This window comes from Nothoprocta perdicaria, unplaced genomic scaffold (genome assembly GCF_003342845.1).
Source record: "Nothoprocta perdicaria isolate Ctin4 unplaced genomic scaffold, notPer1 scaffold_2, whole genome shotgun sequence".
NCBI classification, from domain to species: domain Eukaryota; kingdom Metazoa; phylum Chordata; class Aves; order Tinamiformes; family Tinamidae; genus Nothoprocta; species Nothoprocta perdicaria.
Window position 1 is genome coordinate 6,251,633 of NW_020455204.1, and position 16,616 is coordinate 6,268,248.

The window sequence follows — 16,616 nt, forward strand, 5'->3', positions numbered from 1 at the left end:
AAGTTTCTTTAAACGCAAGAGCCTATGATTATTTCCATATTTCCTCAAGCACAACATAATTATTTTCTTAGGTTTTGTTTTTGTGCTTTGTTAACCACAAAATATGCTATAGGACCCTTTTCTCTGGTGTACTTGGAGGCAGCTTAGTGCCCTGTTAGGATCAAAGCACAGTCTAAGATGCAACATTCCTAATCTCAGTTCATTCAGGTGCCAACCTATGGTGGCAAAGATGCCATACATGGGCCATGTTTTCATTTTTGTGCTGTTTTTCTACAAAATGATTTGATTCATAGCTAAAGTCATTGGAGAATCCTAATGGGAAGACAGTTGAAAGCTACGAAGTCTTCCAGAAATTCTAGCAGGACTTTACATTTCCTGAAAAAGTCTTAAGCATTTGTGAGAATTTGTGAGAATCACTAGCCCCTTCCAGCACTTCCATTCAACTTTTCTAATCAAAATCTATAGCATTTATTGTCATTCAAGCAAAAAGTCCTCAGTATAACCCCAATCCCCTGGAACACTTAATGAGGGATATGGGAAACCTTCCAAACCAAGCATAAATGAGTATAATGAACCCAAAAGATGGGAGGCCAGTTGGGTGCTTTTGCTCTGTATGGTTGGCATTTAGGACGTAGATTGAATAGGACAGTGTCCAATAATTTGGAGATTCACCTTTATGAAAATGTTAAGCACTGAGAAATCATTAAACTTGATTATAGGCAGTTCACCAACCTTTTCCTCAAAGTCATACATTAGAGATTTTGTATAATCAAAAGAGGTAAAAAATAGGGTAAAAATGCAAAACCCATCATAGAAACCTTTTGCGATTCTACAGAGACATGGGATAAGAGGTATGTGTCCCTTGTGAGGCCACCCTGCTTGTGATAAGAGGTATGTGTCCCTCGTGAGGCCACCCTGCTTGTGCTGCACCAGTGCAAGCAAGCTGTCAAGTGACAAAAGAGCATTCAAGATGGAGCTCAGATTGTCACTCCTGGTGTGTTTGGCCTGGGGACACTGTGGGGCATCCTCAGGTCCAAGGGTGCACAAGGGAGCTCCACGTCCCTCTAAATCTGTTCTAGAAATGGCAGCGGTGAGTGTTAGAGGAGCCACGAACAGGTTGAGTAGGGTTAGAGGAGGAAGATGAGCTATCAACAAAAGACTCTGAAGAACTGCAAACATAAAAAAAAAAAATTGTTTGTCACAATAGATAAAAAATTCTGACTGTTTGTCACAATGCTACAGTCTGCAAAGTGATGCTAGTGTTTTGCATTTTATGCCTCGCCCTTTATCAAATCGTTTTAAGGAAGTTTGTAAGTATTGTCAACATCCTCTCTCAATAGATAAATGTGAATCTAATTACAAGGTAGTTAAAGTAGAAAAAAAATGACATTTCAAAACAAGGGTAAAATTCTGTTGTGAATAGTTCCAGCATGACAACTCATATCTAGATCCTGAATTACAGAAAGCCTAGTAACTGAAAATGCTGAGCACGTAGTTTTCAGACATCTCACTTGTATTGAATTTTAATTGAGTCAAATAGGATAGTAAATATGGATTTAGGTGAATAATGGCATATGACTCGGAAAATGTTGTACTTTAGCTTTATATGACTTAGCCAGTAGTCTTGCAAYAGGGGTGTGATGCTGCTACAGATGACATACCTGTTTCTTGGGAACTTGCCTGCTCCCAAATGGTCATAGGCAATTACCAACCTTCATTCTTGTTCTTTTCTTTTTTTTTTCTTTTTTTATTATTATTATTTATAAAGCCTCCTGCATATATGACTAGAGAAAAGAAGAATAAAGTTGCCTTTGAATCAGTGTTATTCACCATCTCAGRATAATCCCAAAATGTTGTAGACTGTTCCAGCTTTTCATGTAATCTTCATGTAGTTTTTCATGGAGAAGAGATGAAGTTCTTTTCCATGGAAAACTGAACCTCTTTGCATGTCCTAACTTTAGACCTTTACTTCTCAGTAAAGTATCTGAAAATCAGTAGACTAATTACCAAAATGATCAACCAAATTAGTATCAGGGGAGTCATATGGGTTAGATGAGGTGAAGTAAGAGCAATAGTAYCAAGGAAATAAGGCTACTTGGCAGACATCAGTGTTCAGGATACTGTAGCCATTACTTTTGGTAGATGTTTATACRGAATAAATAAGACTTATACCAAATTTTTCACACAGTTGTGGAAAGGCAGAGTTTAAGGTCTGAGCATCAGAGTTTAATGTGAATAGAACCTCTAAACAGAAAGTTGACAGTATTAACAAAAGTAATATTAGATTTGAATGAGAAACTTTGTGCAGTTAATTAAAAATCAAAGACAGTTATAACAGAAGTAATTTTCCAGGAGTATTAAATCAGTAGCAAGTCTGAGCCCATAAAAGAATTAATTGGGAATAATTAAATATTTGATATTGAGGGCTTATAATTTCCACTAATGCCAGCATCCATTCCTTTACCCAATATAATTTTTCAAGTCCGCATTTAAAAAAAGTAGACAATAGGTGACCAAATGTATGGAAAGAAGCTTCATTTTTGCTTTTAAGCTACAATTACTACTAAAAGGGCATGGTTTCTATCTAGAGAATTGTACTGACTAAAAGTTTTTCTGATTCAACAGTTCCCCATGCTAAATCACAACAGGTAGTAGAAGCCATGAAAATGGTGAAAAGGGCAAAGAAAGGTGCTTCCTAGCAGCTGAGCCAGTGTAAGCTGTCACAGTAACTCTGGTTACAGCCACACTCTGGAAACAGCCTCTTGCTGAGCAAAACTAACATTTTATTGAAGTAGGTCTAGAGCTTAGAGTTTAGAACAAACAGGAAAACCCAAGGGAATAATAATAAAAGTCAGATTATGTTGGTCCTGTGTGTCTAGAGGCAACTKGAGGAACCAAGTCTTTATTGCTATAGTTTGAAGATTTTCTCCCCTCTCCCCTTTGTTTTTTTTAATCCAATAAATAGGCTTGTCACAAGCCAGTACTGAGCCTAGAGCCATTTATCAGCTTGGTTCCTGCAGGAGAAAATGTCTAGAGGCAGTCTATCTAGCTGGTAACAAGGTGATGGATGGTCACACCAGACTCTGTGTTGGCATCTGGCGACAGTTATTTATTGGATTAAGGGCATTATAAACTATTAATAAAAGGCTCTGCACCTTCCCCTCCTTTCCTCTCTGCAAATATAGCTCTGAACGGGCTGGGGGGAAGAAATGGTTCATAAATCGCTATATCTTCCTTAATTTGCAAAATTTGCAAATAAAAACACAAGGCCTTGAGATATTTTTATTTGCTTAAGGTTATGGACTGTCATATCTCAGGAAGGTCAGGCTTGTGCTCGCTAATTTTGGTGAGAATTTTGCTGTTGAAATCATTGGATGCTGCAGGAGTCTGTGGGCCTTGGTCCTCTTGAGATGTCTGACTTTAGAATCGCCATCAATATTGTCATCTAACACTACAAATAACAGTATTTCTTTTCAGTATGAGTGTTATATCSTAGAAGACTTCAAACTCAAGTCTTATAATCATTATAGAGTGACTAGTTCTTAAAATAGGGCTTTATTAATATGGTATTTTCAATACATTTAAATTWAGAGGAAACCGAAGAGGGAATAGGAAGCTGTTACTCTTTCACTGACAATTCACCTGAGTGAATTGTTGCATACAGATCTCTATACACATCTGTTTAGGAAAATACGTCAAATGTTCTGAGTACAATGTATGTAATTTGATGTCATGTCCAGATTTGGTTCCTTCGGGACACRGGCCTGACATTAACATAAGTTCTCTACCAGGCATTCCAGAGGGATTAGACATTAAACAAATGTTGCAGAATGTACACTACAGTCTTAACGGCAATGAATCTGCAGCCCGCATGTTCCCCGGGATATTATTACAAGACTCTTCATGTATTTTTTTCTAATGGCTTTTTGGATTCCCTGCTTTCAGCCTGCCTCAGCTGGCTTTACAAGTGTCTGACCACTCTTTTTCTCTGTTATTAATTTTTTTTTCTATTACAAAACATTTCTGATCATTCTTCTGTCTTGTCTAACTGCTTCTTAAGTTTATTGCTTTTCTGTTTGGTGCTGTTAGGGATTTTCTTTCCYGACTGGTATTACTTTTTAACTACTCATGTAAATCTGTATCTGTTCAGATTCATGCAGAAAAACAATTTGTCACAAATCTGCAAAGGCTATATGATCAAAGCAAGCCTTGCAGGCTCCCCACTCCCTTTCTTTGCCTCTTGTTCAGGCCTAGAAATATCCTATCTTCAGTCAAATTCTCGTACTTCCTTGTACTATGGACTTCAGCTACGGCCAGGAAAACAAACAGGTCACTTCTCAACATTGCTGCAAAATCAATGAAGTTACATCCAGTTACATCCAGTACATCCAGTAGCTGTTGTCATAAGATAATCACACAGAAATTCAGACACCATATATTGCTCTTTAGAAACAGAATTTTGTGGGTTTTTTTAATAGAARAAAAATCAAATTTCATTACCAATACCTGTGGCAAGAGATGCAATTTGGGGCAAATCGCACAYGTTTACCAACTGGACTATGAGTACAACCTGCGCTGCTTCTGCAAGGAGTGACCAGAGACCTTATTCATCCTGTTCACTGTCATGGATTTTTTCTAAAGACTTGGCGTGACCCAAATTCTGCCCTGGGCATCTTGATGTCCTCACGAAGGTCATGGTCACGTGTCCTGGAGCAGATTTTGGCCCCATTTACCAGATGGAAGCTGGAAAATTATTATTATAGCTTTTTTCTGGATGTCCTTTTCGGTTTATTTCTGTGTCTCTCTTAAGAGTTGTAGTGAGGAGCTAATTACAGAGCCAGCAGAGCTAGTTCACTGCCGTCTCCCCTGCTGCTCTGCTGGGTGTCTGCTCATGAATGAGTTTGGGTTTGGGGGCAGGTTTCCAAGGCCCCTGTGGTGCTTCCGATTTAGCTCCGTCTGCCTATTGTTTGATGTTTCTAAATCTGAGTTTGTTACTAAAACTACCAGGCCAGTCCATAGGGAAGCATTGGAATAGGATGCTTAGTCACCTCCCCTCTGGAGAGTGGAGAACATGAGTTCTCTCAGTCCTTCAAAATGCTTCTATTCCTTTTCAAATTGTGCAAAACTAGATCAGCTGTGGCTTTCCAGCTCGGCCGTGAGAGCTTACGTTAATTATCACACTAGGGTTAATTTCATCCTTGCAAATCTGCTTTTGCCTTGCTACTGCATCATTTCTGTCTGTCTTCCCAGTTTGCTTGTACATCATCTAAATTACCAGGATTTTGCATGTGCTGCAGAGAAATGGGATGCAGAACTCCCAGGATTGTTGCTAGGTTTACCCGTGGCTTGGTGTGAAGGCTTRGGCAGGTCTCTCAAACATATTACATCTCAATTTTCCCCTGCGGAAAGTGCAAGGGGAATAGCAGTCCTTTGAAGATGATGAAAATCAAGTCAGAGTCGATAAATGTGTTAGCTTTGTTATTATTGTAGACGTTGCTAAATGGCTTTCCTCTCTGAGAAGTATATTGAGGACATGAAAGAAATTGAATCTCTCTATATATATTCTTATAAATGCCATATGTGCACCTCGATTTGCCTGCTTTGCTGACAGGCTTTGCTTGACCTCACAGGATTAACCCAAAGTTGTCAGAGATGGGAGGAGAGGGATGAAGACTTGCAACATCCTGCAATCCATGGCAGGGCCAAAATATAGAGAGAGCTGTAAAGAAAACAGCTGTCTGGTAGATGCTAAAAGCTGGGAAAATTGCAGGAGATAATAGAGTAGGACGGGGCAAAAATATCCTTGGGACTTTGGGATGAAAATGAGATGTTTGCATCCTGTGCCTGATTTATGGAGATGCTCAGGTTCAAGACACTGAGCACCTGGCACACAGCAGAGAAGGAGGAAAGTTCTCTGGTGAGGATGACTGTGCTGACGCCGTTAATGATGCTTCYGTCCACGTGCATTGGGCTTCAGGTGGGTCAGTGTGAATGTGCRTCTTGGCAAGGAATCCAGAGCTGCCACGGCACCTTCTTGGTCACAGTCTGGTACGTGAAAATAATTGAATGGCTCTCAGTGGGGCTTCCAAGTACAAACAAAACTCTGCAAAAAGCACTGACAGACAGACCTCAGCAGGCGTGTCGTCACATTTTACAAGATGGTATTGAAGTTTTTGTCAGGAGTGTTTTTTGGTTTTTTTTTCATAAAACACGAGAGAGATCTAAACTTGTTTGGAAAATAAAACACTGGATTCCTTTTTGCATTTCTCTCAGGACTGCCTGGGGCAGATTCCCAGATGTTTTGGATCTGCGGCGGCCTTTGCAGCAGCCTTGTCCCACTGCATGCCAGGGACCCATTATTTACACTGTAGTAATAGGCACATTGAAATATTTTTGCAGGAAAGTTGGTTGAGCTGCTGGATTGTTGACTCATTTATTTCTCRCGTATGCTATCAAAATAATTTGAGAATTTGCCAATTTTGCCTCCTGGGCATTCCCACGTGCCAGGGACTGCTCTGATGTGCTCCTTGTGGCTGGGCCCCAAGGGGCTGGACGGTAAATGGGGAGATCCTTCTCCTGCAACCGATCTTAGCATTCCTCATGCATCCCGGAGTGCATGAGTATAGGCACGGATTGGAAGGGGAATGACAGACCAGGAACAACAGCAGTGAGCTAAGGAATAAAGAGAAGAAAAAAAAGCAGATTAGGCAAGGCCAGTGATTTTTGGGGGGATTTTTAATGCTTCCTTGCATAAAAGCAAAGCTGTTTCAGTCAGTTTGACCCCAGTCGTTCTGGCTCTGCTACACATCACGCCAAATATTTACTTTGCTAAATTGCATTGCTAGAGCCTCCCTGTCATCTTTTCTTTGAAGTGATATCCTAGAGCTTTCATTTGTTGCTGGAAATCCCTACATCCGAGCTCACATTCACTGCTCGCAGAGCCCTGGACCCCCTGCAGGCACCAACCCTCTGTATTAGCAGCGTCTCACCTGCGAGCCCGAGTATCAGAAGAGACCAGAAGACTGACCCTGACTCTGAATTTTCGATTGGATTTAGCTCGTTTTGCATGGCACATCCCTGCCCTCACCCGCTAGCCTTGAGGCCATCCAAAGCAGCAGCCTGACCATTAAATAGCCATCACTTTGCTTTTTAAAATGAGCTTTTAAACTTGAGCTGCCCTGGGAGGATTTGGCTCCCTGCTACCCGAACCTGAAGGAGGCCTCATGGACCTCCTTGTGGACACCKCTAAGTGGACACCTTGTCCACTAGCTGTCCCAGCCGTCCCACTGCTCCTTACCTCCCAGTTCACTGTATGGAGCAAGATTTTGTTCTGCTGGAATCGGAGGATTCCTGCTTCAGGAACCCTCAGCAGAAAGCTCAGCCTTGAAATGCTTCACTTCAGCCCTGCGAAGTGGCAAAATCAAACAATTATTTCGCATTTTCCTCAAGATACCCATCCATGTGTAAAATGTACACCTTACTTCTAAATTGTCCAAGGTAACAGCAACTCAAGCCATCAATAAAGATCATTACACCTGGGAGGACTTTCTCCCTTGCAAGGCTCATTCCACCCACTGTGCAGGTTCTCTTTTGGGATTCTGTTGTTTTGCTGTGGCACCACATTTGATGCTGCACTAAAGGACCTGAGAAGCAGGGCAAGTCCAGGGTAAGGTCCCTTTCTGCCAGCTGCAGTTTGGATTTGGGTGCTTGGGATGGGCTGAGAGGTGTCCACTATTCTCCTCGCGCTTCACCATCCCAGGTCCAGTCCTCTTTGTCCTGGCCCTTCTACTTGTTCAAAAAACATCTGCTTCACCACGTCACCACAAAAAAAAAAAAAGAAAAAAAAAACACCAAAACAACGCCCTTAAACAACTCTGGTTTGAGTGTTAATCTTCATCATATGTGTAAATAAAAAAATCACGTATGCCTTAGATTTAGTCCCAGCAGCAGGCTTGAAAAATAAGAGTTAGGACCAGAAACTATGATTGCAAGTCCTCTCAGTGCCCTTTTTTCCTATCATTTTTGTACCTGCCAGGTTTCACCTCTGGGAAAACCATTACTGTGTTTTAGCTAGTTTAGCAGCTAGGCCTCAAAGCTGAACTGGACACTGCATAAATAGAGAAGAAAAGAATTTCTCTCTTTTTGATGAGGAAAGGGGCATGCAAAGGCATTTTTATAGGACTTTAGCAAACTCTGGAAGTACTTGCATTTCAGATTTGATATGAGCTGAAGTTAGGTTATGAAATGAAGCCTGTAATAGCTTTAGAAATGGTTGCAGGCCTTTGTGCTTTGCRTGATCTGTGCTCGTGGTTGCATCTCACCATTGAATTGCAGCCTCTGAGCCAAATTCACTGTGAGCTAAGCAAACACTGATGTGTTGGCTTCAGAGAAGGTGCACCTGCTGGTAAGACTAATAAATTGGCCCTGCATTTTTATTGAGCAACTGTCATATCCTGGCCAGGCTGCAAACTAATTTTTGGTGCTCTGTCGAATTTTCATGGTGACTCTTGGAAATACGCTGGCTGCATTTCCTGTATAACCGTTCTGGCGCATCAAAATTTCACTGMACTTCAAAGAAATAGTTATCTTCCTGGGTTTTTGAGTTTAAGTCTTGCAGTTTTTTGGGTTTTTTTTTTTTAATTCCTTAATGGTTGGCCCTTGTGGGATGTCTGTTGGGTTGAAACAACCTTAACACTCAGAAAYAGGAAATTTAAAAATTATGTCCTGTGGTATAAGTTGTTTGGCAAATCATAGGAATGGTGGTGCTGGATCCTCAAAAAAAGATAATTAGCTAGGAAAACTAATAGAGACATGACTGAATGTCATGATCAGGTATTGGCATCCTTTGCAGAATCTCCCTATGCGTCTCTTGTAATTTTAATGTAAGTCACTGATTCTCAGTAAGGATTACCTCAGTGTTTAGATGAAGTGTCTTCTCAAACATCTATAAATACATATTATGGTAAAAATTGGAATATAATTTAATTAATCAATGGTTTATATTGTGTGTGGTTCATATTAATTCACTACTAATACTAGACTCACAAATGTATTATTAATAAGAATGTATTAGTTTAACCTCATTATTTTTCTTTTGACTTTTAGCTGAGGTGGTGATTTGAAAGTATATTTGTAATTTATGAGCCCAGGAAGGCAATGTGTTATAAACCAAAGAGTATTAGGGTTGGGAATTATTTTCTGGTTTGGATACGCGGATGTGCATGAATGCTGARTGTTTTGCCAGGCACATGTGCACAGTTCTTCAAACCTTCCCTTATCCCAAAGTTTCTTCATGGGTGGCTTGCAAAAGGAGAGGTCCCTTGGGAACAAGATACATCAATAACACGGATGCATCTTTCATACATTATGTATTATAACAGTCACAGTCTCTCCCGTCCTATTAAGTTCTTCCTAAAATTGGATTGAAACCTGACCTTCAAATGTCCATTAAATTTGGAATGGGATGATACAGCCCTCTTGGGACAATGGTACTTAATGCTCATTAACGTGCTACATTTAATGTCATACGTAAGTGAGGCAGGAAAATAATTCAGCTGATCAAATGCAGGATTTTGTTTGTCTTGGAAAGAATTGCCAACAACTTGAAATATTTACTCAAGCTGCTGTTTCCCAATATCTGTAGTCATCATGGGAGCAGCTGGGAGGTGCCGCTCCATAGCGTTGCTCCACCTCTCACATCAGGACAGGCAGAATAGCCTGGCAAGGTGGAACAGGGTAGGGACCTAGTTGAAAATCAACCTCTAACCAACAAAAAAATGATTTTCAGCATGAGTTTATTAAACTTGCTCAGTCCCAAAGTGTTGATTCGGCCCCAGTGGAGGCAACGAGACACCCCTGCCTTGCCTGGTGGCCTGAACTTCTCATGGAGTCTGAAAAAGGAAGAATGAAAAATCTGCTCAGATATTGATTCTGCCACTTATTTCTTTCTAACCAATGGTTTTGCAATCACGTTTTGTTGTTTGAAAAAAAAAATCCATTTTCCTCCCTATAGCAGCTGGGTAGAAGACTGCGAGTCAGCAGGTGGAGGAATCCAGAGAAACACACATTTAGCTTTCACTCCATACTGCCTTTAACCCTCTGTCTAAAATTAAGTAGGTCTGACTCTGGAGCTACCTTGCTTTTACCCCAGGAAACAGTGGAAGTGATTATACAGCAAGTTCTTACATTGAACAAGCTTAATTTGCTTTTATTCCATCTCCCATTCCCAGCAACTTTCAGCTTTTGTTCTTCCCAATAAAAGGGGCACACATTAAACCAAATGGTGATTTTTGAAGTTCTTGATATCTTTTCATGTTTTGCATTCCAAGTTAATCACTCTCTCTTTTACCTATGGTATAGTGGACTTTAAAGAAGCAGCCTCACAAATTGTTTTGTATTCCTTCTGATCCCAGTTCCTTTATTCCTTTGAACACAGGAGAATTCAACAATTTTTTTTGAGTGCATCACAAAAACTCAGAAACCATGGTGCAAATAAAGAAATTGATCTTCTCTTTTATTTAATTCAAGCCTTTACTTGTGTACTTTGATATTTTAGGGCTGGACATGAGCTATTCGCATGCTCAGGGCCCACGGTAATGTGCTACAACCACCAAATTTGCTTTGGCCTCTCCGCGCCGCCACGTATCCAGCCCTGCAGCTGCTTGTAAAACCTGTCCTTCAGTTGCCATAATCTTATCATGAAAGGTGGATTTAAGCGCTAAGAACCAAGGAACAAACCTCTGTTGCTTGCAGCTGGAGGCTGGGAGGTGAGGCTGCAGTTTTGGTGCCAGCTCAGCTCTCCCGGGGCAGCGGCTGCTAATCCCAGGGGATGGGCAGCGAGATGCCAGGAGCTTGTGGAGCTGCAGCCCTTCCCTTTGCTCTCCTGCTTCTCAAATGCCTTCCGTGCTGCTGCTTTTGTTTCTCCCTCCTTGCAGAGGTAACATGGGGAAGAAAGCTGAATTTGACCACCTCCGTGAGGATGTCAAGCATTTATACTTTATTGGTTTAGAAGCTTACTAAATTTAAACAGAAGCATTAACATGGCCTTAGGCTCTCTTGACAGTTATAAACTCTTCCTTGGGGGGATTTCTGTAATGCTTTCTAATCAGCTTAAGGAGTTAATTAAACAGCTGTCACTTAGCTTCTTAATTCTGAAACTCGATGCTAAATAAGATTTGAAATTAGTTATGCCTGACGTGAGAGGGATTCCTGCGATACCCAGGGGACGGCTGTGGACTACGAGGAGGGAGAGCTGCACSAAGCTCCGAGGTGGGACCAGGCACTTGTGCTCCGGAGGCTGGTGGATGGAAAACCAATGAGGAAAATAAAGGATATTAGTAGGTGTCCCATGGGGCAGGTTGTCAGGTAGCTTTTTTTCCCTATTTGGTGGCCTGCTTTTCATTAAAGATCTCAGCAATGGGATTATTTGCAGTGCTGTTGTAGCCTGGAGATGTTAAACCCAAAGGTCAAGGTAGCTATTGAAAACAAAAAATGAATATGCTTGCTTTAGAAACTGGGTATTTGGGCTGAAAAAAATATACTGAGCATTTATATAGTAATATATTAATATATTTAAAATATATTTTCAAATCATTATTAAGACAAACACTAGGAAACATTGAGGTACAGAGAGAAAACTAAGGGAACAAAAAATGTTCTTCAGATTTATGAAAATATTGTTAAAGTCCTTTGTTTCACCCCAGGACTTATAAGGCAAAAGCAATTCAAAGGGAAATTAAATTGCAGGGATGCTACCAATTAAAATTGGAAAACTAATAGGTGTTCACTTTGGAATATCTGCTTAAGTAGATGCTTACTGCGTACATCTTCTGAATATGTTTCTGCTGGAGGGCTTAGTATGTTCAGTTATTTAATATGAATCTCTGCATTAGGCAAAGGATACTCACTCCAGAATGTTCTTCAATAGTATTTCCGTTTTTTAGGTGTGGTGTCAATTTCAGAATAAAGATTACCTGGTCTTCCATTACGATTACATAGAGAGAAATGTTTTCTGATTGCTATTAATATTTTATTTGATTATTATTGATGTATATGAGTTATACAGTTTTCCAACCTAATGGTTAGAGAAACATCAGCATCTTCTTTTATGGCTGCTCTAGGGATCAATTTTTATTAGTCAAAATACTTGGCTACAGCTTTACAAAATCTGTTAGGATTCCCATGCTGCAAGACCCTTACATCATGTCTGTTATAATCTATGCTAGTTATGGGCGAAGAATATATTACTTCTTCAGAAGACTCCTGTGTCACTTAAGCAGCAGAGTAACCCTTTTAGCTTAGTAACTATTTAGATTTGTAGCTTTTATGTGCTGAGATTCTGAAATAGAAATCTCCATGTAACTATTTATAACTAGATAAGCATCATGTTTGTTTCCTCAAACAAATTTGATATGCTTTCACCATGAGAACATTAAACCCTCTCTAGTTATTACTAAAGAAACTCTGTCCCTGCTGCTTAAATTGGTGTAAATGCCTCTACCTTCCAAGGAGAGGTGCACACCAGGTTCCTAAAGAAATCACCCTCCAAGGGCATACTGGAACCTCTGCAAGAAGAGCGTATGGGCCAGTTATCCCAACATTGCTTTCCTGAGGCTGGACAAGTGCTTTGGCAGTTACCATAGCAGGTCAGAKCACCTGAGAAAACATTTATGATTCTGTGATTTGCATGATTTTTTTTGAATAGTTTTTTTTTATTTGATTTCTTATGAAGAGGGGGGGACAAACATTGTCTGGGACATTTTTGTAACTGTCTAAGGATCTGCAATGTTGTCACATGCCGTGGGTTGTGTTGGCTGGACTATGCTCTGTTCTGGAAACACACTGGTTTGAACATAGGTTTTAGAACAAAGACACAGACAAAAGCTATAAAGCCTTCAGATATTGGCCTTTTAGTCTGGATAAAGACAAARTATGATTTTGCTTCCTATCGCAGAACTTGATATGAATCTGTTTATCTCTTTTTCTCTGAGTATTCCTTTTATATTCATTTAAATTATTTGCTCAGTTGGGTTAAGTACAGATCSGTGGCACTGCAGCTGCGGGCTCTGGGGCAGGACCTACGCTGCCCAGCTCTGCAGCTACCTGAGAGTAGGATGTGCAGACGTTTGCTGTTTGTTAGCCACCCTATGCACCTGCTTTTGCAAGGTGACAATGAACAGCTGGTGTACTAATTAGACTGGTTTTGCACYCATTTCCAGAAAATGGCCTATATCGGGTACATTAGGATGCAGTCTGTATTCRGAATATCCCAAGCCATGGCTTGGAAATTTCAGGAACTCAGAAAGAATTGTGAAGCTTTTGAAAATCATTCTCAGTTGCTAGCATTTACCAGGGGAAATTACACTTACCTTTGGTAAGCGGACCTCATTAATCACACTGTTTCAAAGGTTTTGTTATTAAACCTGTTTTGCTTTATAGAGCAATTGCAAGGGTCATACCATAACATACCAGGTGGAGGAAGCAGCCAWTCCTGCTTAGGGGAGCAGGTCTTTCCAGCCTGGCTCTAGGAGCAAGCAGCCAGGTGGGTGTCCTGGCCTCGAATCGTCCCAATGAAATGAGATACTTGCCCAAGTGTTTGCAAGATCAGGACCTAACGCCGGGATTCTCTAATTATCATGGATGCTGAATAGTGCTCGTTCTATCATGCTGCCCTCATTGGCAGCTCACTGAAGCCTGTAGGAGGGTGACAAAAGTAGCTGACTGACCTGCATGCAGTAAGTCTATCGCAAAGCCCAGTAAGGAAACAAATGAAAGAATCTGGAAATTTAATTGCAAATCTTTCTGAGAACCCCCTTGTCAGAATAATATATTTCCTCCAGAGAACAATCGTGTTCTCAAGACAGATGGGCCTCACAGTATAGGCAGATATTCTCACCTTTGCATGAATTATAATTTCAGAACACATGAAGAGCTTTTGTGCTGAGAGAGGGAGGGGATTGTGTTGAGAGAGGGAGGAGATTTTCTTCTTAAGTTCTCTTTTTGTGAAATCCTATTTCACCTTTCCCTAAAGATCATGGTGACGACGAGAGAACTTTAGCAAAGCATCTGTCAAAAGACTAGAGGAGTTTCTTTCTTCCCTTTTTTTTCAGTATTGCTTTGAGGCCAAATAAAGTGTCTCTGCTCCTTTAAGTTATTGGAAGAGGTCTTTTTGATCCGTATTCTTTAGATGAGAGAAATCTCAGTGTCTCCCCTTCAGCCCAAGAGGCGGCAGGGGGAGTCATCATCTTCTGGTGACTTGGTTTCAATCTCTTACTTTATTGTCTTCCACCAGTGAAATCAGGTCAGTCTCAGAGCTCATAGCATGTGCTGTTTAGATAATGAGAAGTTAGCACTTGGGGGGGCTTGGGAAGCTTTTATTTCACAAGAACCAGCTGAAATCAAGAGCCTCTTGTTCTATGGGAGAGCCTGTGATTTGCAGGCACGCTCCCCTTCCAGGAGCAAGCGGTGTCTTGTAATTAGGAATGGAAGAGAGCATGCACCAAATTGCACTCTGTCTGCGTCTTGGCATAAATAGCAATGTGCAAGGCCTGGGTAGCCGAGGGCACTGGCTAAACCTGTTTTCTTTCTATAATTGCATCTCCCACTTCTCTGTGGAAGGGATAGCTCAAACAGCTGGAATAGGTTTTGTAATAACCATCACGATGGCAATGTAGCAGTAATATGTGTCACTGCACAGCTCGTTTTGCTTAAAGAGACCGGGCTTTTACAGAACTGTCCTTCCTGAGGGATGGTGGTTCTGCAGGAGCCTCGTTCATGTGTAATGAAATAGTCCCAGGCGAGTGGCTTGCCCACCCTGAAAAACAAAAGCCAACATAAGTCCTAGAAAAGCTGAGTCCCAAGGATCTGATTCCCTATAGTGCTGTGGGTTGTGTAATCACTATGGTGGGACCAGGGTGGTGGCACTAAATAAGTTCCTCAGGAGGCAGAGCATTGGAAACCAAGACTTATTGGGGAGGAGACACAATGTTCCTAGCCCACATTGCAGGTGAGGAATGAGGAGACTTACTGAATACACCAATATTTCATCCTGAACATTTCATGTTAACGAAGCAAGTGCAAAATATATTAACCAGAGGGGCTTTTTTGGTCTCTTAGGAAGCAGAGATCCTGAACACAGCTATTCTCACTGGAAAAACGGTGGCAGTTCCAGTCAAAGTGGTCTCCGTGGAAGATGATGGGACTGTGACTGATCTTTTGGAGTCTGTGGAGTGCAGATCATCAGATGAAGATGTCATTAAGGTAGGATCATTGCTTTGCTGTYGAGAGGCAGTGGCCTTCTTTACCATGACATGTTCTTTCACCTTGGATGATTAGTTTTGCCCCTTCCTAACTCTTCAGCTGCTGAAATATACAGGTTTMATATCAATTGTTTTGTGTAGATTGCTTCAGAATATCCTATCTTTTCCATCTTTCATGTAATACTGTGGTAACTGTCTGTCAATTCCTGCCGTTGAAATACTTTGAGTTCACCCTTGCCTTTTTGCTTTCCAGCTGGAAAGGGTGTGGGAGGTCAGGAGGATTATCAACTCATGTTCTTGAGAGGGAAATAATCCACTGACTCTTGCTTTGATGCTTTGGAGCAGGAATTGTGTGCCTCAACGTTCAGGTCCGTTCCTGCTGCTGACCTGGTAGGGTATCGTGAACAATATTAGCTTTAAGTTGGAGTTTTCCTGGCCACAGCTCCTACTAGAGGGCCTCACAGGAAACATTTTAATGTTTAAAAACATGTTAATGGTAGACATAGTCAGCAGTGGTGGTCATGGGAGATACGGTAGAAAGTATTACAACGCGATAAGAAAAATGTTGGTTGTCTACAGGAGCTTTTACGCTCTCACAAACTTATCGGTGGCTGTCACTTTAGAAGAGGAAATGAAAGACATGACTACAAATAAAAGTTAAAATTGATTTCTTTTAACATAACCAGAATGTCACAAAATGATTATAAGCGCTGCAGGCTACCCCTTCAGTTGCTGGGAATCACAGTTATCCCATTAACTTTCGTGAACCGCACCATATTGAGGACTTGGCCTTTGCAAAATTTTTGTTAGCCTAAAGCTGACTGGAATGCTAAGCTTTCTTCCTGCTATGTTAGTTCAATTTAATTTGGATTCAAACAGCTGAGGGTAGTGTTTAGCTCCAAAGAAACCCTCCCTGGGCCGCATTAGCTGAAATCAGGACTTCCTAGTGGACATTTTATCTCCTTTAGAGGCTCTGGGATGAATTTGGTTCTTGTGCCAGGGCTGCAAGCTAGCACCCAGACTGGTTGCTTAGTAATCTATGACAGATTCTTGGAAAACAAATGCAGGTACTTGGTTTCTACCATCAGATGGTGAAAAGATGCTGGGAGTTGGACGCTTACTTACAAGTTAAGTAACTTTATGTCCCAGAGAGAGCAACAGCTCGGAGCAGGTTATTGAYGCATAGATGATGTTTCTTGAGCCATTTCTAAGCAGATTTTTTTTTTCCATCAAAAATTGCAATGTTTACATCTATTAGATCTGTTTTCTGTGTTTTTTTCATGAAAATTCCTCATACTCAAGATGAGGTCAAGGAATTTAAAAGTCCAGTGTTGTTCATGGTTCCTTTTTAAAATCTGC

General features: G+C 41.0%; 1 protein-coding gene across 1 annotated transcript in view; it reads left to right on the top strand.

Annotated features, from left to right (window-relative positions):
* TMEM132D (transmembrane protein 132D) overlaps positions 1-16,616 on the top strand; it is a 198,439-nt gene that overhangs the window by 149,036 nt on the left and 32,787 nt on the right. The window contains exon 5 of the mRNA XM_026037716.1: positions 15,115-15,258. Coding sequence (XP_025893501.1) covers positions 15,115-15,258 — 144 coding nt within the window. The remainder of the gene's footprint in view (positions 1-15,114; positions 15,259-16,616) is intronic.